Source organism: Penicillium griseofulvum (genome assembly GCF_001561935.1).
Source record: "Penicillium griseofulvum strain PG3 chromosome Unknown contig_80, whole genome shotgun sequence".
In the NCBI taxonomy this organism is placed as follows: domain Eukaryota; kingdom Fungi; phylum Ascomycota; class Eurotiomycetes; order Eurotiales; family Aspergillaceae; genus Penicillium; species Penicillium griseofulvum.
In genome coordinates, this window is record NW_024467471.1 from 539639 (window position 1) to 564668 (window position 25030).

A 25030-nucleotide genomic window follows, 5' to 3' on the forward strand; every position below is an offset into this window, starting at 1 on the left:
CCTAACGTTTTTTTTTTAATATGGTATATTGTATATGTTTGCCCTAGATGTATACATATATAGGGGCCCTTGTCAATGTTCATGTTCTCTGTACACTCTCTAGGGATATTAGATGCCAAGATCCCCGGTGGGGATCTTCAATATGGCGTCTGTCATGCAGATGCTCATCGGAGATTTGCAATGAGATTACTTACTCATGTACATATATTAAAGCACGAATAGGAAACTGAACCAGTATCGTGGGACCCCGAACCTCCTCTCTCGGTAAAAATTCATTGGTTTTAAGGCCACAATTATCTGCCGGGCTGGCTGTACGTACAGTCATTATCCAAACCCCCGATCAAAGGGGTGAACTCATCTCAGCTCGGTGCTGCAAGGCACCCGCCAACACCGAGATAATGGAGATAATCGAAGTCTATTACATTATTTGAGTCATGGCGCTTACTAGGGAGAATGAAACGGATCTCACTCTGTGCCATTGATATCCTAGCAGCCATACCCTGACTCATATTCTCAGCAAGGTATACGGCATTGTAGACAAGGAAGCCTCCCATGGACAGAGAAAATAAATCCAAATATGAGAGACGACCAATATCTGTGTCACCATTCAACATTCTCACGCCCTTGGTTTCAGGGATGAGCTTCAGCCCAACTGAAGTAGAATCAGTTATATAATTTACGCCATATCGCACGATATTCCAAATATCTGCACTAAATATTCCAATTCGAGAACATAATGCAGATTATCTCAGAAACGATTCCAAGGCCCCCCATGGGGCTCTGCTGACGGCGACCAGCTTCAGGCATGTAGCACATAGAAGGCGACCAAGTTCTGACCTTTTTTTCTTAAGGAAATAACATGTCAATATCACGTGCAGTATGCTTCGCCCTGTATCTACTGAGTAAACGGCGCATCTCTGGTTACCCAAGTAGCAGGCGATCGGAAGACGATGTATCACGAGTGTGTATAGGTTTCAAAGGGCAGACGCAAATTCAGATTCGCGGTTTTAGCTCCTTACACACAAGTGTACTGTGAGCCTAGTAAAGCAATGTCTCAGAGGTAATTGTACTCGCCAGCTATGAAATAAGAAATTTGGATATGGACTGGTGTTGGAAGACATGTTACAGAAGACTCCGGGCAATGCATTGTATCCAGGGGGAAAATTAGAATCCCATTAGAGTCCACACGTCGATGTTGGAAAGTTTCGGGGATTCTTTTGAATGATCATATCTTGCTACACCGGGGACAATGCCGTTCATGCCTCGCTGTACTTTGGCAATAATAGACTATGAATCGAGGTGCCTCTTTTTTATAAAGAAGACTGTCAGAACTAAGATGAACACACGGAGTACGCATAAGGCACAAGTGGACCTCGCTAGTACTAAAAGAACCCCCATAGTTCACACAAGCACCATTGTAAAGGCGAACGTTCGAAGGCCCCTGCCACTGTGGAGAACTAACTATTGAATACAATTTCGATCCTGGAATTTGTCAATGGGGCTCTGTAGCAAATGTCCACCGTTAGAACCGAACTAGTTTAGTGGGGGCTAGGATGATCTTGGACAGGGGTCTACGTACTTTGTACAATCTATCGTTCCATGCCAATGTAATTATTGTTTGCTAGTTTTTCCACAGCCCTGCTCCTAGGAGATGAAACGAGCAAACTTGAAACCCCAAAGAGTTTAAGGTGCCAACAGGCGGATATGGATTCCCGGCAGTTCGCAGTTCTAATCTTAGATCTCGGTCTGTGCGCCACAGAGTCGCAAGCGCGTGTGAACCCTGTCGAGATGTGATGGCCCTTGGGGGCCAATGTCATCACTTGTGCGGGGATATTTAATTGGTCCTCGGTTAGTTGCTGACAATTGTTTGTTGCTAAGTTTAAACTCATTCTCAAAATAAACTACCCTGCTCAAGGCTGATGAAACGGCGTCAAGGAGTATGAGGTGATCGGGAACACTCAAAACCCCCACTGGCAATATTACAGTACATTATACGTGTAGCCATCAGGGGATAGAAGGGGATAGAAAGTCCAGGCCAGACGGAATATTTCCAGGGTTCTGTTTCACGGGCCGTGTTTACGAAATCCAGGCTATTCAAAAGGGTTTTGATAGTGAATACATATATATACCTCGGGAAGATGTGTGCGGTCAACTTCAACATATAAAACCAGGATTTATATACTTTGATCTTGAGACCTGGTCATTTAGTCATTTTAGGCCTTTGACGTCGACAAAATTTAGATGTAACACAACTCATTTCTAGTGTCGATCCATCACACTGAAGATTTTAAGGACAATAGCGAAAACCGGCCACTCTATGGGGAATTCGGTCCGAACTTCTTCTAGTCAGGACAAAAGTCCGAAGCTATTCAAATAGTCGGAATCATTGGTGGATTGTGATGGTCATTGCTTAAGATCTACCTCCACTGGTCTGTCATGTTAGGCATAACCTGGAGAGTTTGGTAATTGTCTTTCAAGGCATTACAATGTACAACATATATACATATTTCTGACAAAAAATGAACCGATGTGGCAATGTAATGGTATATGAAGAAGTGATATGTAATTTTGTGAAGTGGCAAGTCCCGAGGTACTCAATGTGATGTGATTCGAGGAACATATAACAAAAAAGATAAACAAGAGAACAAAGAAATAGTAATATATAATGTTCCATCAATATTTGAGTCAATACCAAAAAAAAAGAAAGAAAAAAAAAAAAAAAAACAAAGTGGAAAAGATAATTCCCCCAAGGTGGCGCCAAATACATCGGGTACAGCGAAACCCATATTTGGTAATATTAAGGAGGCACCTGACGCTCTCCGCTTTTGCCTTCGCAAACTTCCTCTTTTTCTCCCTTTCCCCTCCATCGACAATACCCATCTTCTATCGAATAACTGTGTAGACGCATCTATCGTCTCATTGCATCTTGCATTTGGTCTCTCTTTCATTTTTTCCCCTTCCCTTTCTCGTTCCTTAGCCTCATCCTATTGAGTCTTGAAGCCTTTCGCCCCTTCTACTCAGGGTATTTCATCTATATCCAACCTATATTCACCTGATGTCTTTGGATTGATTTCTCTCGCGAGTTCCTAATCCGCAGTCCTATCTGGGAATTCCATCTCGAACGTTATATTTTTACATCTGATCGATTTCTGTCTGCCATCTTGCATCGATACATATAATCCTCTCGCTTTTTCGTCACATTCCAGTTGCCGTTCATCATGCGGGAAGTCAATTTTAGTATTCCCAATGTGAACAAGGCCTCGGTCAACATCACCACCACCCTCTATGACCGTCGTGCCCTTGATTGCACATCGACCTTACCGCTCATCAACTCTCTCAATCATCTTGCATACCTCACAACTTCGTCAGCCCGAATTCGAGACATCCTCACCGTCGATGGCGGCATCGAGCGACTAGTATGCATCCTCAAAGAAGGTCGGAGCAAGGATTTGATGGAAATGTGGAAATGGAGCCTCGCTTTCCAATGCGTTGTCAACATCGGCGTGCGAGGTTCTGAGGGGGTGAGAACCAGAGTGGTGGAAGCCGACATGGTCCCTGTCATTGCCACCATTCTGAACAACTATATCAAGGTGGTGGACAAAGTACGATCGCGTAACGATCCCGATTCCGAAAAGCAGGCTTCTTCCAGACAGTCAAAGCCCAGTCCCAGCCGAGATGTCTCTACTCGTTCCACCCCTATGGATGCGGATACCCAGGTCGAGTCACACTCGCAGGTCGAGTCGCACCAACCACGTCGACAAGCCCCTCCGCCGAGTATCGAAATTCCCCGGCCTTTCTACCAAGACAGTCAGCCGAATGACTCCGATGCCATGGATATCACATCCCCTCCTCGTGCCCCTATGACATCCCCCCCGGAGCGCAGTACATTTGGCCAAGAAGCCCATAACCATCGGCTCAACGATGGGCGGTTCCCACGTGCTAGCATTCGCCTACGGTCAATGCAGCCTCTTGCCACAGCTGTTCCCTCCATGGATACCACAGATGGGTTCGGACTGCGCCCTGTACGAGACACAGAGCGTCTTCCTAGCATGCTTCCCGGTTTGCAGACTGGGATCGTCTCGCAACCCGAGTCTCCGACTACCCCAAGTGGTCCCCTCCACTCACAGCCTCGAAGCCTTCCCCAAACAATCGCCGCTCGGCAGCGTCCTTTGATCCGTCAGCAACAGTCGGGCTCCGGTGAATCGGATGATGCCAATGGCGAAGATTCGACCATGGGAGATGATAGCACTATGGGACAGCCTGCCGAAACCATCGTTGGGCTCCCGAACCGGATGGAACTTGACAGTGTTGAAGAGCGGGAAACAACAATGCTAGATGATGTCTCTACCGCTCATGACCTGACCGTCAATGATCCCTCTGAAGAGGGCGGCCCGGAGGTGGAAACTTTCAACATTACTCATCGTTCCACCGTTGACGGCAGCATCATTAATAACGGCAACACGCAGGCCAATGGCGGACTTGGTCTCTCTCCTACCCAAGCCACCAACAACCCCAATTCTCCTACTCTCGCTCCTAGCCCTTACGCTTTGTATCTTCGTGACCGCAATGCTCCAGCAGCCCAAGGAGTCTTGACAACCATGCCTCGTGATGAGGATGTCTTGATGTCCCTTCAACTACTAGCATATGTCTCGAAATACTGCAACCTCCGATCGTACTTCCAGTCGTCTCACCTTGTCCCCAAGTTGAAGATTGATCGCGAACTCCATCTCCTAGATGAGAATGCCGACCCCTCTACGCCAACTGATATGTGTGAGGAGGAAGACGAGTACTTGCTGCCTGATGATGTCAACATCTTCCCCCTGGTGGAGAAGTTTACTGTTCGACACCACTCCAAAGACATGCAATACTGGGCATGCGTGGTCATGAGGAACCTCTGCCGTAAAGATGAGGCGAGAGGTGGCATCCGCCAATGTGCCTATTACAAGTGCGGCAAGTGGGAAGAGTTCCAGCGTCAGTTCGCCAAGTGTCGACGTTGCCGTCGCACCAAATACTGCAGCAAAGATTGCCAGAAATCTGCGTGGGTATATCACCGGCACTGGTGCCATACGACCCCTTGATACGACCAAATGACCCCAGTGGAGTTTGATTTTGATTTCCATGCATACCGGCTCGCATAGCGTCATATTCGTCTTGCGTCTCCCTTCCGTTCTGTTCCAAAGGTTCCTCTTGTGCATGGCATTTCAGAATCTGGCGGCGTTTCCATTTCGACCCGACGATACCTTTTACATGTCTAGCCTTTTCATATTCCCTTTCTCGCACAGCTTGCCTTCATCTTGGTTCATTGTCCTAGGGCATCACTTTGCGAGCCCTTTTATTTATTGCTCATATCCCCATTTGACCATTTCTCATGACTGTACATCTCATCCTAACCTCACCAGAGGCAATATTCCCTTTGCCTTTCATGTTTTTTTGGGCCAATCTGTTTCTCATCATAACTAATTGCGCTATTACGAGTTTCCTATGTTAGTAGATGGGCATCATTGCCAATGAGGTGTTGGCTATGTTGTGGTCATCTGGGCACATCCCATCTATCATTCTCTCATCTATGTCCGGAGGACCTATCTTTTCGTGTGTTTGCACTTTGCCACAACGGCACAGGCGTTTACAATTTATTCCCAATCTTACGAATGAATCTGTTTCCATTTACTCAAATGAGCCATTAGCTACATTTAGTCGGTAAGTAATCCAGGCTTAGCAGAGCGCCAAGCATCGAAACTATCTGGTCCCCATCTCACCAGGGCTCTATGGGTGGTCATCACTCATCCTTAGTAAACCCATACGTAGCCTCCAACCTTGACATAAGATGTCCATGCGCCGTCAAAGGCCTCTTCCCAGGTACCAAATGTCCCGCCCCACCCCCAAACCCAACCCTCCCATCAGCAACACCCCCCGTCTTCTCCCGATGCGCAGCAACAATCCCACTAGGAACAGGCACCAACTCCGTCTCATCAACAGGATGACAGAAGTAAACCAACGTATACCGATCCTGCGGATTCGGGCTCCGCTGCTCAGCAAGCGGAAACACCACACGATGCACAGTCGACTTCAACAGCCCATCCGTCCAATAACTCAACAAATCCCCGATATTCACCAAGATAGGCGGGAACGGATACCCCTTAGCCTCGGCTTCGGTGCCAGGCACAATGGGCACGGGTGCCCAGCTGCCTTCTGGAGTCAGGATCTCAAGACCTGGCTGGCCGGGACGCTGAAAGAGAAGTGTTATGCTGCCGTAGTCGGAGTGCGCGCCCGCTCGCACGTCCTTGTCGTGCTTGTAGGCTGCTGTTGTTGGTGAGAAGATTGATGGGTAATATAGGTACCGGAGGATGCTGCCTGTCGGACCTCTGGTTGGGTCGTGGCGGGTTGTAAAGAAGTCCTCTTGCATCTGGGTTGGTTGGTATGATAATTCGAGGTGGATATGCTAGGGTATATAGATTGGGGTTACGTACCTCTAGACCTAAGGCTAGTAGAGTCAGGATTCGGGTGCAGGTCTTGTTGCAGAGTTCGCTGAAGCTGTTGATCTCTGCTTCGTGGGGGGCTAGTGAGGGTGGTAGAGGCTGTTGGGCTTTGCCGTCTTTGAAGTCGCCGAAGTTCATGGCTCTGGTTGGGTGGTTAGTGGGAGAATTTCAAGGAGATATATGTATGGCTGGTTCATACTCTTTGAAGTCTCCGGTCTGTTAGTCATATCTAATGTTAGTCGTAGTCTATGCCAGGGAACTGTACGACCTACCAGCTGATGCTCGGGGTCGAGGGTTTCTGTATGCATTCCAGACCAGCCTCGGTTCTATAGATTGAAATTAGATTGAATACGTTTGTTTGTCTTCTGTTCACAAACATTCTGCTGGATCTGGCATGTTTCTTTCTCCTGTGTGGGAGATGAAAAGAACTTTTTTGACTATAGGAATGGTTAGATGTGCATATAGATGTCGATTGGAAGGAAAATATTACCAATCCGAATGCATGGTCTACATCCTCCACGGTGAAATCGGTTCCTTTGCTGTTGACATATAAAAAGCCATACTTTGCAGCAGCATCCAGCATGGCCTTCCCTACGGCTGGGTCATGGGGATTGGATATGTCAATGACGGGTAGCTCAATTGGGACTGTGCTATCCATTTTGAAGAGTTGATAGAAATAGGTTACTTAGAAGAGCTAGGGTTAAAGGTGAATATATATAGCTGAGCTATTAGCGCACATGTGATCCTATCGCATATCTTCATAATCAAATTCGATCCAACCAATGACAATTCCTTGTTTAATAGCTCCAGTCAGTTTTTTTGGGTCAATTCCGAGCTCAGGCGATATCCGAAATGAACTTTGAACCCCGCCGATGTGTCATTGTCCCCGCTTATACAAGGCCCTTTTAGCCTGGAGATATAAATATGTCTGATACTTAGTAAGATAATAGCTGTCTAACTATGTAGGAATATGGAGTTATATACTTTACACTATAAACATACTATATTACGTGGTGGATTGGATTTGTGGGACTGTTCTATTTAAACATATGGGGATGACTTCATTATAAACCGTACATTCTTCTATATAGAACAGATAAACAGATAGACAGTGAGCTCAAGCAGCTGAACATAAAATAACTAAATCAAATACAAGATAAAAGACCTAAAAAAATAAAAAAGAAGTGGTTGAAACAAGTGACACAAGTGCTGTGATGCGTTAAAAAGGCAAAAAAAACAAAAGGGCCCAACTCCAACTCCGCCTTCCCCCCCCCTCGTGATCTCGCCCTCCCTCATTCCAAAACCCCAAACAATCCCAGCTCCGATTCATCATATCCTAACGGAGCTTTTGATCCGCTCTTACTTTTGTCATACCCTCTTGTTCCCACCTTCGGGCTTTGATGCCCGGCGTTGCCGTGCTTTCAGCCCGTAACAGACAAGCTCCAGAACCATGCCGAGTACGCAACAGCTCCACAATCCACAATCGCACCAGCTAATCCTTTATCTTGGCTAGTCCGTCCTCTCGATGAATGGGTCATTGGCCGTACCCAGTCCCTGCCTCTATCAGCATTGAAGGGCGCCGTCGTTGGCATCGATGCAGCGCACTACATCAACCAACACCTCGTGAACCAGTCAACCCGGGAAGCGCTCCTAGGCGCACTAGGCGGATTCCCGTTCGCCTTGAGGACCAACATCGAAAAGGAACTACAGACTTTCAAGAACCTTGGTGTCGCCACTATCTTCGTCTTCAATGGATTGGAATTCGGCAAGAAGGAGCAGCGCACCCAGCCTGCAACGTCGCGCTCATTCGAACAAGCCTGGGAACTTTACGACCAGCAACAAGCAGACCAGGTGGTCGATGCATTCAGCAGTGCGGGTATGATCTATTTCTATCCTTATCTCACTTTCCCCCCGGTGATGGACCTGGAAACCCTTTGTCGATTCTTTGACTCACAGCGAAGCTTCCCTATGTTCGCTGACACAACCGGATCCCCAGGCACCCCGCCCCCGGAGACCCTCTTCAAGTTCCTGCAACGAATTTTAGCCCAGAACGGAGTCGAATTCATCGTAGCGCCATACAGCGCCGCGGCTCAGGTGAATGGTTACCCTATGCGCCATGGTTGTATTGTGAAGTGTTAACCAATTTATTTGAACAGCTCTCCTACCTTGCCCGTGGTAGCAACCCTGTTGTTGATGCTGTTTTTGCCCCCTCCGAAGCCCTTTTGTTTGACCTTGACAAGCTAGTCACCCGTATCGACACAGAGCCCGCGCAATTCTTCTGGATCACAAAGCAAACCTGCCAGGAGGAGCTGGGCCGACTTTCCAATGAACAATTCCTGGACTTCTGTTTACTACTGGGCTCCCCTTTCCTGCGATCCCTCCCACTTTTCGAGAACCCTGCTTACCCCGGAAAAAGCCCCACCATTCGTGATGCGTTGCCGATGTTCAATGCAGCTGGACGTAGTGCATTGACACTGTGCGCCCAATTTGAAGAGGATCGTCGTATGCAGGAACTTCAATACGCAGACCTGTACAAGCGAGCGTATATGATAGTGAAGCACCATGTCTATATTGATGTCGATGGTCGAGTCGGTCCCATGGATCCAGAGAATACCTCGTCGGATATGCATGAGCTTATCGGGCAGCGTCTTCCGGAGGAGTTATACTTCTATCTTTCTAAAGGTATCATTGGAGCTGATGTACCCAACTTCCTCACAACTGGCGAGGTTCGCATCTCGCTACCGCTGGGTACTGAAGACTCCGAGATTTACCGCCAGCTTGTGGGTGATATTTTGACACCTGTCCGCACTCAATCTATTTGCCTTCTAGCAAATTCGCTTCATCGATTCTACCAAACAAAAGTCATTCGAATCCGCCTATGGTTCGATGAGAACTCAGAGCGGACGATCAATCTCAAGGGCATCCCCTCAGTCAAGGATACCATCCATCCTTGGAAGATCCACGGAGAACAATTCCCCGAAAGCATCAAGAAGCTGCAGGCGCCTCGCGGATCCTTTAAGTTTGCTGTCCAGAGCTTAACCGACTCTGACTTCGTGTCCAAGTCATTTGCCAATAAAGAAACACCTGTGGGTTTACTCATATTTGACGTTGCTTACGATAACTAACAGCTTCCGAAGGTACTTTCATCGCAGGAAGATATCTTATCTAATGTTACATGGCGCTTCCTGCAATTGCGTGGATACGTCGATGACAAGCACAATCTCACTCCGTGGGGTCAGTGTCTAGTGCAGGCCTTGTCGACTATCGAACCTTCGGATAACCTCGAGGAACCTATATTCATTGCTATTGAGATGATTCGCCTGGGTCTCCTTAACACCAAGCAGTGGTTTTCACATGTATCTGGCGGTCCCATGAGAGGTTCAGAAGAGGACAAGACTTTCAATATGCTAGTTTCACGTGTCGCATGCGTTGCCAAGCTTCAGCACAAGAGCATTGGATATTCTGGACCTTTGAGCCGTCAGCTTCTTTGCTACCGCTCTTTGATTTCTGAGGTGCGCTCCGCAATGAGGAATCTGGTCGAGGTGGTATTGGCTGGTTTGCTGCTCAGCGGTGACGCTGACCGGGATCGCAACGACTGGACTGAGATGGCTATCAAGTATGTTCCTTCTAGACTATCTACGCTTGATCTGGGTTGTTGTTCTAACCTGTTCTTTTAGGCTTCCGTTTATTGATGATAACGACTGTGGACTTGGAATTGCTGTTCGGACTTATCTCGACGACCTCCCGCTTCAGGCAAACCCGACATCGCCTGAGGCTCGAGCGGATGTGAAGGCAAAGGGCAAGGAATGGTTCCAACACAGCGAGAGCTTTATTGGAAACTTGGATTTGGCATTCAAGCTGTGGGATGCGGTTCGTATTGCCTGATGACTACTGAATATGGACCAAAAGCTGATCTTCAGATAGGTTTACGCAGGTACACAGAGTACGGGCAAGGAGTTTAAGGAAGCAAAGTTCTGGGAAGATGCAAACAAGTGGCTGGCAGAGAGACGATGATATGGGCAAGCTTTGCCAACATCAACCACCGCGGGAATTCTGGGTTAAGAGCTTGCAATTGAAGTTTATGCTAACAGCTTCGATCTTGACTCAAAAAAATGCGATACCGACAATTCTCCAGTGTATTACTAACTACCCAGGTAGCAACAGAGACAAAAACAAATCAAGAAAAGATACCACCCAAAAACGGAATAATAAGAATATAGTAATCTATAGCGATGTCATGTATTGAAAATAGATGGATGTGATCTGCGGAGCTGTGGACCAAGTGGCCTCTTCGGCTTTGTTTGTCATCGCCCCCCGAGCTTTAACTCCGTCATCCACCCGATTTCCTTGTGAACTACTTTCCCAAGTATATTCACATTTAAATCCATATACGCAATGGCACGCTTGAGCTTCCTACTCGTCGGAGCTCTCTCAGTCCTTAGCGGCTTCGCTACTGCAGGCTCCGTAGTGAAAGACCTACTCCCCACCAACTTCGATGAAGTCGTCCTGACCGGCAAGCCCGCACTGGTCGAATTCTTCGCTCCCTGGTGTGGCCACTGCAAGACCCTCGCCCCCATTTACGAGGAGCTTGCACAGACCTTCGCTTTCGCCGAAGACAAGGTCACCATCGCCAAGGTCGACGCCGATGAGAACCGCTCGCTCGGCAAGCGCTTCGGTATCCAGGGTTTCCCCACCGTCAAGTGGTTCGATGGAAAGAGCGATAAACCTGAGGAGTACAAGGGTGCTCGTGATCTCGAGAGCTTGTCTGCCTTCGTCACCGAGAAGACCGGCATCAAGCCTCGTAGCGCGCAGAAGGAGGTTAGCAAGGTTGAGATGCTGAACGATGCTTCTTTCAAGACCGTTGTTGGTAGCGATAAGGATGTGCTGGTTGCTTTCACCGCGCCGTGGTGTGGCCGTAAGTTGGTTCCTTAATTGACTCTGGTCTAATTTGTTTTGCTAATTATTCGTCTTCTGTTTAGACTGCAAGTCCCTCGCTCCTACCTGGGAATCCCTCGCCAAGGACTTCGCCCTTGAGTCCGGCGTTGTTATCGCCAAGGTCGACGCCGAGGCTGAGAACTCCCGCGCCCTCTCCAAGGAACAGGGTATTACCGGTTTCCCTACAATCAAGTTCTTCCCCAAGGGCTCCACCGAGGCCGAGGCGTACTCCGGTGCACGATCTGAGGAGGCCTTTGTCAAGTTCGTCAACGAGAAGGCTGGTACACACCGTACTGTCGGTGGTGGTCTTGACAGCTTGGCTGGCACCATCGCCGCTCTGGACGAGATCGTTACTAAGAACGTCGCGGCGAAGAAGTTCGATGAGCTGGTGACTGAGGTTAAGAAGGCCGCCGAGGGTCTGCCCGATAAGTACGCTGAGTACTACGTCAAGGCTGCAGAGAAGCTGAGCAAGAACGAGGGCTACGCCGTCAAGGAGCTCACTCGTCTCCGCAAGGTCCTGGCCAAGGGTGGCTCAGCCCCCGAGAAGTTGGATGATATCCTCTCTCGCAGCAACATTCTCAGCCGCTTTGTTGGCGAGGAGAAGCACGATGAGCTTTAAGTACTTGCCATTGTTATTTCTGGATGTTTGTATTTTCCCGCTTGGGTTTTTGGCTTAAGGCTCTAGTCACTGATTCTAGACCGAGGACCGGGACTGCTGTAAGGCATCAATTCAAAGGAAATGTATTGAATGTATACGAAAATGTTGGCTTGATGCTGTATATTGTACGAATTGAGTGCGGATCTTGGGGCCTTTCACCCTCTCAAATATGTCTATGATTATGAACTAGATCCATGCAAGTAAATCAATAAACATAGTTCTTCTGTACGAGAATCCTCGTTTGATTGTAGGGTATCTATGAAATCGTAAAGCATAAGTATGAATCCCACAGGCCGGTGCCAATGCTACACGGCCATCCAATGCACACCTTCAGAAAACAGCATGCATGCCATAAATATGTGTTGGGCTATCCCAAGGTTGGTACATGGTTCGGCAGGGCTAGCCCAAAAATGCAGCGCTTGCCAAAAACGCCACGCGAAGAAAGAATGCACAAAATTGGAGTATAGAAGGCGTTCATATTTATTTTGCCGGACTTGGGGCACCAGCACTCGCAGCTGCAGTTAGAGACGCCTCTAGCTCATCAAGGCGTTTGGTCATGTCATCCACTGCGCATGAGCATTAGTTCGCAATCGCAAGTATGAAGATGCATTGGTGGATATGGATGGAGTAGGGACTCACATTTCCCGAACATCTCCGTTGAGACAGCGTCAAATTTGCTTTGGAGTTCATTAAGCAGATCGTCCACAGCTGCGGTGAGCTGGCCTTGGGCATCGGAGTTCTAAGGGCGTTTAGTAACGACAAGTGGGGTTTAGAGCAAAGGTATGTACCGGTTGGGATAGAAGAGACTCGCCCTCAGGCAGGGAAGAGAGCTTGTCTGGAGAAGGAGATTTGGAATCGTCGACCATTGTGAGACTATGTATGTACTCGTATAGACTGTTGTAGAGGGAGACAGTATGTTGTACAGTTGACAGGGCGGTGGACGCGATAAGGGAGCGGATGATATGTATTTCCGAGATATTGCTATGTGTGGAATAGCGCGGTCTTATCGGTGGCGCTAGCTTGATCGGGGCTAGCGCAATTTCAAAAAAATCCCGTGGATTCTCTGATGCCGGTTTGATAGCAAGTTGCTTTCCTCTTTTCAATTCCCTTTCACCTTACCCCAAAATACGAATTTGTGTTTGTATTTTAACACAACGCAACAATGGTTAAACGAAGCAAGTTGCTCCAGGCTCTCGATGCCCACAAGGGCCGTGATTTCGAGGCCGAGAAGCAGAAGAAATTGATCAAGGCCGCGGAAAAGAAGAAGGCTAAGAAGACTGCTCCTGCCCCAGAAGACAAGGTTGTGGAGGAAGAGAAGAAGGAGGAAGAGAAGGCTGCCAGCTCTGACGCCGAAGAGGAAGAAGAGGAAGAGGTTGACCAGGACGAGGAGATGGAAGATGAGGAAGAAGAGGAAGAAGAAGATATCCCACTCTCCGACCTTGATGAAGATGAGCGCGAGGATGTCGTCCCCCACCAACGTTTGACAATCAACAACTCTGCCGCTATCCTCTCCGCCCTCAAGCGCATTTCTTTCATCGGCCCCCAGACCCCATTCTCAGAGCACAATTCGCTAGTCTCGAAAGAGCCGATCGAGATCGAAGACGCCAATGACGATCTGAACCGTGAATTGGCCTTCTACAAGGTCTGCCAGGTTGCTGCTACCGAGGCCCGTGGTCTGCTGAAGAAGGAAGGCGTTCCCTTCACACGGCCGGGCGATTACTTCGCGGAGATGGTGAAGAACGACGAGCACATGGCTTTGATCAAGAAGAAGCTTTACGAAGAGGCTGCTAGCAAGAAGGCTTCTGCTGAGGCGCGCCGCCAGCGTGATCTTAAGAAGTTCGGCAAGCAGGTCCAGAACTCCAAGTTGCAGCAGAGACACAAGGAGAAGCGTGAGATGTTGGAGAAGATCAACACCCTTAAGAAGAGTACGTTTTCACCTTTACTATTGATATATCTAAGTTTTGCATCGCTAACCTGATTTTTCACAGAGCGCAAGGCTGACGGCTCTGCCCCCACTGACGACGCCAATGATATGTTCGACATTGCTATTGACGAGGCTACCCAGCCCGACAAGAAGCGTAGCCGCGGTGATGGCCCTGGTGGCAATAAGCGCCAGAAGAAGGACGCCAAGTTCGGATTCGGAGGTAGGAAGCGTCATGCTAAGAGCGGTGATGCCGCGTCCAGCGGCGATCTGAGCAACTTCTCCGCTAAGAAGATGAAGGGTGGCGCAAAGCGACCCGGCAAGAGCAAGAGAGTCCAAGCCAAGGGACGCAACTAATCGTTTTGACGTGGGTTATGTGGTGATATTGCATTTGTATCGTGCATCATGTAATTATTTTTTCTCGCTTGGGTCTGGATAACCAAAAAATGGCAGTTTTGATTTATTATCTCTATCACCTGTGCATATGAGACTTTGTAGCTATAGCGACAAGAGGTGAGCTCTGTGAAGAGTTTCGAGTTGCAGACATTCTACGCCAAGTACCGAGGTATGTTACGCATAAAAGGCAAGATGTGGTCTGGTGCATAGTAGATTGTATTGTAGTGTTGATATTATATATAGCAAGTCTATACAAATGCTATATCATTTTTAAGAGACTGTATAATCTATTGAGCTGCTTCAGCTTCAGCCTTGGCGGCTCTCTTCTCCTCCCACTCTGTCAGGAACTTCTCCACCTTCGGTCCCCAGACCTCTTCGCCGGCCTCAAGGTCCTTGTACTCCAAAACCCGGTCAGGGGAGAGTTCATAGTCACCTTGACGACTGCGCACTAGCTCGCTCATCAGAGCACAGCTACCAACAGCCTTGCCCAGATCATGTGCCAGTGAGCGGACATAGAAGCCCGACGTGACAGTCATTTTGATCTTCACAGCCGGAGGCTGGGGCTTGGGCTCCTCTGCAGGCACAACAGGGGTCTCTGTGGTTGCAGGTTCGGGGGCAGTAGGCTCAGGTGCAGGCGCAGCCTCAGTCTCAGACACCTTTTGCTTCTTAGCCTCCGCACTATCATCCTTCACCTCATCTGCTGGTGGCGACTTCCGCTTAGTAGAAGAGGCTTCAGGGACTTGGGTCGCAGCGTCAGCCGATGCAGAGGATTCCTGATCAAGAAGCTTCTCAGCGACAGCCTTCTCATCACCAGTCATTTCCTCCTCGGGCCATTTGTACTCATGCGTGCCAGGCTCGTACCACTCCACAATCTCCATATTCAAGACCTCAACAGGCCGATGTTTAATCTCAACCGGCGGCACCGTGCCTTCACGCGCATACTCGTACAACTTCTTTCCATTCACCCTCAAAGCAGAAAAAATAGGCGGCTTCTGCATAATTTTCCCGCGGAACTGCTCCAGCGCTTTCTCGACTGCTTCGCGCGTGATATGTTCGTAGGGCGCGCGACGCACGATCTTCCCAAGACGGTCGTAGGTATCCGTCTCCGCGCCGAAGGTGACAATGGTTTCGTAGCTCTTAGTGCAAGCCAGGAAATCCTGGAGGGACTTTGTTCCCTTTCCAATTCCGGTGATGAGCACGCCTGTCGCGAGCGGGTCTAGGGTTCCGCCGTGGCCGATCTTGACGTCGAGGCGTTGGTGGCGACGGCGTTTGCGCTGGAATTGGCTCTCGCGATCGCGACGGGCGCGTTCTTCTTCTAGCCATGGTCTGAATGTTTTGGAGGGGTTGAAGTGTTTCTGCAAGGTGCGGATCACGTCGGCGGAGGTTACGCCTTGCGGCTTATGGACGGCTGGAGAAGTTAGATTGATGTCTTGCTTTGGTTGGACTTAAGCTTACCGAATACGCCTTCGAGGATCTTTTCGCCGGACATTGTGGTGCGAAAAAGTCGGAAGCCTGGAGGGAATGGCATCTGGGGAGATGGGAGTTCGAAAATGGAAAAAAGTTATTTTGGTAGAGATTTGGTTCCCGCCTTTACGGCAGTTCTTTGGGACCACAAGGCGATTTGTATGATTTTGATATACAAGGCTTTTAGATCATAAATAGGGATATAGATATTAAACAACAACGCTAATTGAAGTAAATTGGTGACTGAAAATAGCAACCCTAAAAGAGGTTTAAGGTCCCTTTTACAAAATCTTAGTCATCGTGACGCTTGTCCATGTGCATAGCAAGATATTAAATAAAGACTTTGATAGCCTGCCTCCGTTCATTATCCCGTAAACCTCCAACAATAGAGGCATTCACAAGCAAACATTGTGCTTCCGTAGGCGGGCGGACATACGCTTTGGCGAACTCCCATATTGTAGATAGAAGATTCTTCACACCACCTCTGGCAGCGACGGTGCGCTCATACGCATTTTGGAGTCCATTAAACAGCATCCAATCGGTGCCTGCACCTTCATGGACATGTCCGAACACATGCAGTCTTGGTTTCACTCTCCATAGTGTCCGTAGTAGATGAGCACAGCCCAACTTTAGTAAGTCAAGATGAGCAAGTGGTGGACTGTGAGTGATGAGTATATCGATTCCATCTGGCACTGAGCTATCCCATACATTTTGATCCTTGGGATATTGGAATGCCCAGTTACCATAATGCGCAGAGTAAGGACTTCCATAGACTCGCAGCTGACGACCATTCGGACAAGAAATGGTTACTTCCTGATTTTCTAGGTAAATAATGTCGCCCCAGTTTAGCTGGGCCCGCTCAGAGGCTGCCTGGCACGATGGATCATCCCGTGTTGAATCAAGTAAAAGATCATGATTACCAGCAATAACGATCTTAGTTGAGTGAGGCTGGGCGCTTAGCCAGGTGAGTGCTGTCTGGAGCTCCTTGAAAGTCCCCGATTGCGTGAGGTCACCAGCATGAATCAAGACGTCTCCGTCTGGAATACTGATTTGGGTGTTATGAGTATCGGAGATGCAGACGATAGCAATAGGACGTGTGATTGGCGTAGCTGGAATGGGTTGATGCCAACTGTAAAGCTTCTGTGCGAGAAAAATGCAAGGCTGGGCCCAGAACTTTTGCCATGGTCCGGGTCGCTGTCGGTTAAGTATTTCGTCCAAGGTGGACATGGTGAGAGACTTGAAAGTTGAGACGAGTAGGGGGAAGTGTGTAGATAGTATGGGACAAAGATGTCGATCCCGCAGACATGTGTCAAATACCAGGAACGGCTGCGGATCTCGTACCCACATACTTACCTTGGGTGTCTGCTTTTTTGACCTTGAAGACACAATAACTCTTAAGAGTAAAAAGAAAAAAAAAAAGGAAATCACACTCGGAGTTAAACCGAGGATCTCACCACTAAGCCATGCGAGTTTGAGGAACGTGGACTTTTGTCCACTTCTCTCTGACGTCATAATCCAGGAAAGGAAGAATGTTTACATTTATACCACCCATGTCAAAAAACAGCTTTCAATGTTGATTCTCAAATATCAGGAAAATGAATATACGGATTTTTTTGACAAATGGAGACTTGGTCATAGCGATTAGGTAGAGATTTATGGATTTCTTCATTATAAACAATCCACGGCTAGATAAGACAAAGTATTCAGAGAAGTCTAAATTAAATATGTTCAAAATAGACATATATCACACGTCTAACATCAAAACTTAGTAGACATCCCGGTAGTTCTTAGTAGTATACATAGTTGTGGTAGACAGTGAAACCCCAGGTTGGTTTATCTCTGAGTTGTAAATGTAGTATATAAATTTTGATAGTTAGGGAAGGAATTAGATGAGAAAATCATGAAAAAGCAGGGAGCTGTCATTCATTCTCGGTAGAATAATTTCAGCACCAGAACCCGCATTAACAGAGACACTCTCATAGTGGGTAAAGCACATATGACTGAACTCTGTGTGCGCTGAGGACCATTTTTATTTATTAAAGAAATGACATTATATTTCTTCTTATCATAAACTTCATATGTAGTATACCTAGGCATATATCATAGCATATACATATCCTTTTGAAGGTCTAAATCTCATACAACATACACATACTGTACATCCATGGATAGACTGGAGTTTAATTTAGTGGATCCTGTAACCTTAAACCCCATCTTATGTAATTATGCACGTGATGATAATCTCCCGATAAACAAGGCAGAAACTTGTAATTAATTGCAGGTAACTGGTATCTGTAATTTACTGACCAATGACTTCGACAACTACAAGCTTCCATTCCAACTCACTTTCTTCTCATTTACTTTGCTCAACTTAGCCTCATTATTGTTACTTCTACATCCGTCGACACCATGCCAATTCCACCATGACGTCCCGCGAAGAAACCGTCCTAGCTCCCACCGATCCCTCTATCACTGATGAGAATGATTGGTGGGAGTTCGGCCTGACCGATGTGAAGGTCCTAAAGCCTGGGAAGATGCTATATGCAAATCTACTGGATGCTACCGAGCAGAACCCAGTACAGGTGATTGGTTGCCTAGAGCCACTTCGTGAAGACCAGGAACACTTAGGTGTGTATCGTCGTATCAATGCGTGTTTACCAAGCAGCTTGCTGACCAGTCACTCGCTCACCAGTGCTCAACCCGGACAACCCCCCTAAGCGCATTATTATCGATGAGGTCACACACTATGCCTACGGTCAAACTGAAGATAAGAGCATTGAGCTCTGGGTTGCTGGTAAGGCGGGCTGGTACGACATCATTTCGCCCGCCAAGGGTTTCACACCCACATACAATCGCATGGTCCAGGCTATTGATATGTTGTATTTCCTGGTTGATAAACATCAGCAAGGCAAGAAACAGATCAATCCGTCATTTAGGAGTCTCTGTGAACAAGTGAGTCTTTCGATTCTGGGTTATGTATACAAACCGAGGTCTAATATTCATCTACCCTTAGTACACATACCACACATATGGCTCGTGTGAAACCCGAGAACAGTCAGCTGAGGTCTTTGCGATGCATGCCACCTTCTTGCTTCGCTGCATGATCCAAGGTGATTCGGATGTGGATTGGAAAAAGACAAATGTCTTCGTCCATCTACGTCGCCAATTCAATGTGAATTAGAAAGCACCCTTATTTACGATTGTCTATAGACGTACTGACAAGAATCCTAGGATGACTATAATAGGCTAATGGAGGAGCTTTCGCCCTCTGAGGAAAGTGAAACCGAACCCCAAGACGAACCAGAAGTGGCAACTCCTCGACATCAACCCGCAGCAATCTCAAAGTCACAAGCCGATGCCATCTATCACTTGCTCAAGGACCTCAGAGAAGAAGGTCACTTGGCAAAGCGCCGCCTGCATATCGACCTACTGGGAGAACGCTTGGCAGAACGGTTCTCTTTCAGCAAGGAAGATGCCCAGAAAATTATTGCTATCAGGGCAGATGCCGTGCTGGAAATGATGGACGAAGAAGACTTCAGATGGCCCCGTTATGTCATCCATAGGGAACTCACACATGCATCCACGAAATCCGCCCCTCTGCCAGCTGCACTCTTAACTCCCCTGGATTCGCAGGAAGAATCCAGCGACGACGAACGGTACGGCCGGACTCAGAAGTCTGTACTACGCCCAAAAGTCCACACAGTCTCCAATAAAGTGACCGGCAAACGAAACCGCAATGCCTCCACAAACCAGCAGACAGTCGAATCCAACGACGAAGAAGACCAAGAGGACACGGATGAAATCGATGAAATCGAAACACCCAGCAAAACCCGCGGCCATGAATTAATCAGAGATCCATTCGCAGCCACAAAGCCTCGCACTCGCTCATTCTTAGCAGCTTCGAGCGGTGCCAGCTCCTCTCTTATGAAGAGCCTATTCAAGGACAATATCAAGAAAGACAAGCCCCAGACACCACCCGTATCTTCGTCGCCAACAAGCCAAAAGCTTTCCACCCCAGAGCGGGATCCAACTCCAGATACATCACAGGAAGTTGAAGATATCATCGACGAGATACCTGATACCTGGACATGTCGCATGCCTGGATGCGAGAAGATAATCTCGACCACCGACAGAATTGAGCGCAAGAAGCTTATCGGTGACCATGCCGGCGAGCATGAGTGGGAAACACAGATGAAGGTTGAGTTGATGGAAGCGGAGAAACGCATGCATTCTTCCTTCCCCGTCAACAATCTCATGCAATACGTCATCGACGCACACGTGCTCCAAATGCGCGCTGCATTCCCAGAGTTCTACTCAAGTAAACAAAATGGCACCGCGAACGGCGACCTTCCGGATGAAGAGAGATCCATTCCAGAGACCGAGCAGATCGACGACGAAGATGATGAAGATCAGGAGCTTGATGATCTTGCGAATGGATACGCCTGATCTGGTGAAATTAACGATCGTTATGTGCTACGACTTCGGAAATTTGAAATACGGTTGATCCATCCCTGATATCCCTGGACTTGATTACAAGATACAAGTCAGTGGATAGGACTAGAATACAGTGCCGCGCATTCACAGAGCTCTTCCTACAGTATGTTGCCAACTTCTCATTCGCAGCTGGAATACTGTCTAACTATTTATCGACAGAGATACCCAATATTCCAAGCTTTGCTCATTGCTGTAAGCTAGAAAGGCGGTGTTGAGAAGGATATCTGCGGAACGAATTTGCTGGACACGACCCTAGAGGTTTGATGGAGACCATTGCTGATGATTCTTTCGGATTGGGCTTTTATTTCTTTCCACTTGATACCCCTGCCCAAAGTACTCCGTAGGTAGAACGAAAAGGACCTTTCACATACACTTCCAGTTCCAACTTTAGTAAGAAGAATCAATAACCAGATTAGAATAAAAACTTCTAGAACTCAAGGGAAGAGAACAAAGTGCATTGAATAAAACACCAACACTCTATGCAAAGACATAGAGTGTGTATGCAAGAGGAAAGTCAATAAAAAAAGCGAGCAAAAGGAGAGACAAAAAAAATACTGTCTGTCTGTCTGTACATGTCGAAGAACAGTAGATATTGAGAGAAAGGAAAAAGAAATAGAAAGAGGAGAAGCTCTTTTGACTCGGAGGGGTATACCAAGAACATGCCACATATATCACAACACATACACACCAGATTTGAGAGATAAGAGATAGAGATACAGAGAGGATTGTAGAGATAGGAAATAGATCTCGAAGGAGGTTCAGCAAGATGCGTGTAGGAAAGGGGAAAGGGGGCGAGGCCCAGAAGAGAATGAAAATGGACAGGACTATCGGAATCCTATCCTTTGAGCCGGGATTATTGCTGGTGGGCACTGTGGGCCTTGATGAGAGCTGTAGATGATTAGTTATTTATTCTCGGATTTCGAAGTGCAATGGATACTTACTTTGAAGAGCAGAAGCTTGCCCCTGTCTAGATTCACAAGCACACTGGAGCGTATTTCCATCCAAGAAGTCGAGCAAGATGCTGTTGGGCAATTCCTGCATGTCCTCATCAGGAAGACAAGGAGTGCGGAATTCGCTGAGATGGTAGCGTTTAGTCATGTTTCGGGTGGTGGCATCATTGGTGCCAGGCGTGAGAACGACGTATCCCTCTTCATCAATGCGCATGACCCGACGCTTCCACAGGAGAGTTTCTGGGAACTGGACGTTCACCTCGCCAATGTCAATGGGCTCTGAAGTACGCGAGCTACTAGACCCTGGGGCCTTGCTAGACCCATTTGTGTGAGCGGGAACATACTCTTCCTTCACTGGCGAGCTAAGGGCTCCGATAATGCTGCGGCGAGAGTTGGATGTGATCGATGACATGCGGCGCATGAGTCGCGAGGTGCGAGATGCTTTCTTATCTTCGGGTGTGGGAGAAGCGGATTGAATGCTATCGTCAGTCCTAGAGCGCGAGTTGAGAGAGGGGCGGCTTGCGGGACGGCTCCCAGGGCGGCTGCTGGAGCGAGACGTCGCGCGACTAGATGTAGTAGATGACATAGACATGCTTCGGTCCTGGGGAAGGTTGGAAGGCTCAATAGACGAGACCTGAGGAAGCGGTGCCTCGGGTGTCTCATGCTCCACAGTCAAAGGACTAGCCTGGAGGTTGAGAACATCGGACTCCGAGGGCTCAAGTCCAGAAGACCCGGGAGAGGTATCTGCATCGCGCAAGATGCGGGCCGTCACGGAAATAGAGTTAGCAGGGCGTGTAACATCCACAGACACCCGACGGTCGTGCCGATTCACGCTCGGCACACGGGAAAAGCCATTGGGGATATGAGCAGAATGCATTGTGCTTGCTGGAGCGGTGTCGTGGTTTCCACTGGGCACCGAGATAGATGCGCGTTTGCGAAGGTTCTCGAAAGACGAGGTGGCCGATGGCCCACCCATAGCCGGGCTCGCGCCCGAGGGAGTACCTTCCCGGCTCGAAAACTTTTCAAGCGCTTTGATGCGACTGGAAATTCCAGATGAGACGTTGATCTTCTTGGCCATAAGTACCGGCGTAGCGGGGCCGTTTTCAGAGTGAGAGCTAGAAATGGATCGGCCCACTGCCAGAGCCTGCATACCAGACGATGATCCCATGGAGAATGGGCTTGAGACGGCACGTGAATTCTTCCAGGTGTGATCGGCGGGGTTGGGAGATTTCACAGATACCGGTCTGGCCTCCTGGACAGTAGCTGAGGTTAATTCCTCCATGAATGAATCGTCGGAAAGGAGATTATCGTCGTCCGAGTAATCTGGGGTAGGAACTTGAATAGGTTCTAGACGAACCTTGCGCCTCTGATCCAGGGGAAGAGGCTCGGCTTTCTCCGCAATTGGGTGATCAGGAGTCTGCTCGTCCACTTCGATTGAGACGCGGACAGGGGCGGCTGGGGTTTCCGTGCCAGTGCTCTCTGGGGGGGTAATAGAGGGTGCGGAGGGGAGGGAACCCGCCTGAACGACCTTTTCTGAGATAGGCACCTCAGAAAGCTCGTCAGTTGGCACATGTGCAACTGGGGGAATTTCTATACGTGTTTCAGGGATGCCTGGATCGGGTCGCGGAACGTCCGAAGGCTCATTTTGAAGTGGAACATCAAGATTAAAGGTAGGTGGGGCGAGACTGGGCATTGCGGGGTCCTCGTGCTCAGGGCGTGTTTCATCCTCAGGGGGTGCCTGCAGTGTTTCCACCTCGACAGTCTCTGAAGGTGTAGCAGCGCGATCAGCTGGGATAGCATTGTCGACATTTGTGGTAGAGGATGAACCATCCTCGTCGGCAAGAGGAAGATCGGCGATTGGTTCTGATTTAGCCTCGAGGGGCTCAGAAGGTTCCTCTGGCTTAGGCGTCGCAGCAGACTCAACGATTGATTCGGTGACTGGTTCGGCGACTGATTCGAGGGCAGCTTCAGAATTTCGGTTAACAGGCTCAGGCGCAGGTTCAGAAATGGGCTCAGCAACTGCCTCGGCGACCAGCTCAGGAGCATGTTCAATAATGGGCTTGGGAACAGGCTCAAAGGCGGGTTCGAGAACCGTATCGGAACCAACAGGTTCGAGCGTAGTTTGGGGAGCAGGTTCGGAAATAGGTTCAGCAACTGCATCCACAACGAGCTCAGGAACGGATTCAGTAATGGCCTCAGGAACGGGTTCGGGGGCAAGTTCAGGAGTGGAACCATAAACAGGCTGGAAGGCGGGTTCAAGGGTTGACTTGGGCACAAGCTCAGGGGTAGGCTCAGGAGGCACGGGCGAGTGTTGGTCTTGTCGGATTGTCTCGGCCTCAGAGAGCATCATTTCAGCATCAGGATAATGAATCTGAATGAGATTCTCTTTGTCGTCATCCAATTCCTTGGCAATTTCCTTCACTGGTTTGGCTTCTACTTCCTCGGAGACCTGCTTCTTGTTCGTTTCCTCCGCACGCTTGGCCATATTCTTCCTTCTTTGCTGCAATGCCTTCATTAAACGTTCTTTCTCAGGGGTCAATCCCGAGGAGGTCGACAACGCTCCTAGTGATTTGGCGCCAGGGGAAAGTTGAGGTCTCGAAATAGGAATAGAGGGGGGTGGGACTAGCAAAGGTGGGACTGGTGGGACACGACTAGTGGGCTTATTTGCGAAAGTGCTCCCCTGAGATCGAGGGCGGGGCGCGTCACCGTTTTGCTTCCGCACAGAAGAAGTGCGCATATTTGTTGGCAGGGATGCAACGGGGCGTTGGTCTACATTTCGAGAACTGCCTGCTGTACGGGGCCTTCCGTTGCTATCCACAGACGGACGGGGGCCCAGCTTCACCTTTGGAGTGTACCCCGCGGCCCGTTCCAAATCTCGGAGCGAGGGGCGACTGGATTGAGTTGACAACCGGACATCCTCTGAAGGACGGGGGAATTCATCCAAGATAGCTCGGTACCTGGAGCTGGAGCGAGAGCGATCTGATTTTATGGACTTGGGGGACATTGCAGATTGTGGTTCAATGGGACTTCCTCGAGAGATTGTGGCTCTGGAGCTCGCCCGAGATGGGGGTGGCATAAGATCGATCGATGCCTTTTCGCTCTCTGGTGATGTTGGAGGTAGTTCTGGTTCCACGGGGGCTTCAATGGGAGACGGCACTAGAGTAGCTTCCGACCTGACGCTCCTTGGTTTGAGTCGAGCTTCCGACTGAGGAGATGGGGTTGGTTTTGAATCTTCATCCTTTGTGCCATTTTCCTCGGCATCTTCCGTGATTTCCATCAGCCGGCGGCGGCGCAGAGAGCTCGAAGAAGAGGTAATTGAGGTCGAAGCGGTATGGAGAAGACAAGCGGAGGACAAGGCACTTTCGGTGAGATCGGAGGCTTTGGAGAGAGGGAGAACAGTGTCGTTTGGGGTAAACTTGTCGGTCACGGACTGGAATTGGACATTGCTTCGAGCTGGAACAGATTAGACCAATTTCTTATAGAAAACCGGTTAACATACCGAGTATAAGCCTGGATAACCCCTCTGGCATGTAGCGGATGATCACTTTTCTGCGCCGGTATTGAAGGAAGCCATAGAGCGGCGAGCATTCCTCGTAGCCATCGATGGCATTCCTAATTTCGGGCACCCCGCCGGTGCCTCGTTCATGGAGGGCAACCTCATCTCTTGCAATATAGTGTAGTAGAAACCTGAAATATAGACAGGGGATGTCAGTGACGTTGAAGTTGATATATCTGT

General features: G+C 48.7%; 9 protein-coding genes across 9 annotated transcripts; 5 read left to right on the forward strand and 4 right to left on the reverse strand.

Annotated features, from left to right (window-relative positions):
- Positions 1-3218: 3218 nt before the first annotated feature.
- samB (MYND-type zinc finger protein MUB1) lies at positions 3219-5078 on the forward strand (the record flags this gene model as incomplete). Its single annotated transcript, XM_040788951.1, has 1 exon — positions 3219-5078. The coding sequence occupies one exon, from the start codon at positions 3219-3221 to the stop codon at positions 5076-5078; it is 1860 nt and encodes a 619-aa protein (XP_040645904.1).
- A 698-nt stretch (positions 5079-5776) lies between these two features.
- PGRI_012390 (uncharacterized protein) lies at positions 5777-7134 on the reverse strand (the record flags this gene model as incomplete). Its single annotated transcript, XM_040788952.1, has 6 exons — positions 5777-6403; positions 6468-6618; positions 6676-6692; positions 6749-6802; positions 6854-6913; positions 6967-7134. The coding sequence occupies 6 exons, from the start codon at positions 7132-7134 to the stop codon at positions 5777-5779; spliced, it is 1077 nt and encodes a 358-aa protein (XP_040645905.1).
- A 792-nt stretch (positions 7135-7926) lies between these two features.
- PGRI_012400 (MKT1 family protein) lies at positions 7927-10490 on the forward strand (the record flags this gene model as incomplete). Its single annotated transcript, XM_040788953.1, has 6 exons — positions 7927-7933; positions 7990-8570; positions 8633-9562; positions 9605-10092; positions 10154-10346; positions 10401-10490. 6 exons carry the CDS (start codon positions 7927-7929, stop codon positions 10488-10490), a joined length of 2289 nt encoding a protein of 762 aa, XP_040645906.1.
- A 381-nt stretch (positions 10491-10871) lies between these two features.
- PGRI_012410 (protein disulfide isomerase family protein) lies at positions 10872-12030 on the forward strand (the record flags this gene model as incomplete). Its single annotated transcript, XM_040788954.1, has 2 exons — positions 10872-11391; positions 11456-12030. 2 exons carry the CDS (start codon positions 10872-10874, stop codon positions 12028-12030), a joined length of 1095 nt encoding a protein of 364 aa, XP_040645907.1.
- Positions 12031-12549: 519 nt separating this feature from the next.
- PGRI_012420 (heat shock factor-binding 1 family protein) lies at positions 12550-12935 on the reverse strand (the record flags this gene model as incomplete). The annotated part of the gene is made up of 3 exons (XM_040788955.1): positions 12550-12635; positions 12709-12808; positions 12858-12935. The coding sequence occupies 3 exons, from the start codon at positions 12933-12935 to the stop codon at positions 12550-12552; spliced, it is 264 nt and encodes an 87-aa protein (XP_040645908.1).
- A 296-nt stretch (positions 12936-13231) lies between these two features.
- Positions 13232-14347, forward strand: PGRI_012430 (EBP2 family rRNA-processing protein; the record flags this gene model as incomplete). The annotated part of the gene is made up of 2 exons (XM_040788956.1): positions 13232-13994; positions 14058-14347. The coding sequence occupies 2 exons, from the start codon at positions 13232-13234 to the stop codon at positions 14345-14347; spliced, it is 1053 nt and encodes a 350-aa protein (XP_040645909.1).
- Positions 14348-14673: 326 nt separating this feature from the next.
- PGRI_012440 (pseudouridine synthase PUS4) lies at positions 14674-15875 on the reverse strand (the record flags this gene model as incomplete). The annotated part of the gene is made up of 2 exons (XM_040788957.1): positions 14674-15794; positions 15842-15875. 2 exons carry the CDS (start codon positions 15873-15875, stop codon positions 14674-14676), a joined length of 1155 nt encoding a protein of 384 aa, XP_040645910.1.
- A 305-nt stretch (positions 15876-16180) lies between these two features.
- PGRI_012450 (uncharacterized protein) lies at positions 16181-17077 on the reverse strand (the record flags this gene model as incomplete). Its single annotated transcript, XM_040788958.1, has 1 exon — positions 16181-17077. One exon carries the CDS (start codon positions 17075-17077, stop codon positions 16181-16183), a length of 897 nt encoding a protein of 298 aa, XP_040645911.1.
- A 1196-nt stretch (positions 17078-18273) lies between these two features.
- On the forward strand, positions 18274-20296 carry PGRI_012460 (uncharacterized protein; the record flags this gene model as incomplete). The annotated part of the gene is made up of 4 exons (XM_040788959.1): positions 18274-18478; positions 18543-18802; positions 18864-19022; positions 19082-20296. 4 exons carry the CDS (start codon positions 18274-18276, stop codon positions 20294-20296), a joined length of 1839 nt encoding a protein of 612 aa, XP_040645912.1.
- Between the last annotated feature and the right edge of the window lie 4734 nt (positions 20297-25030).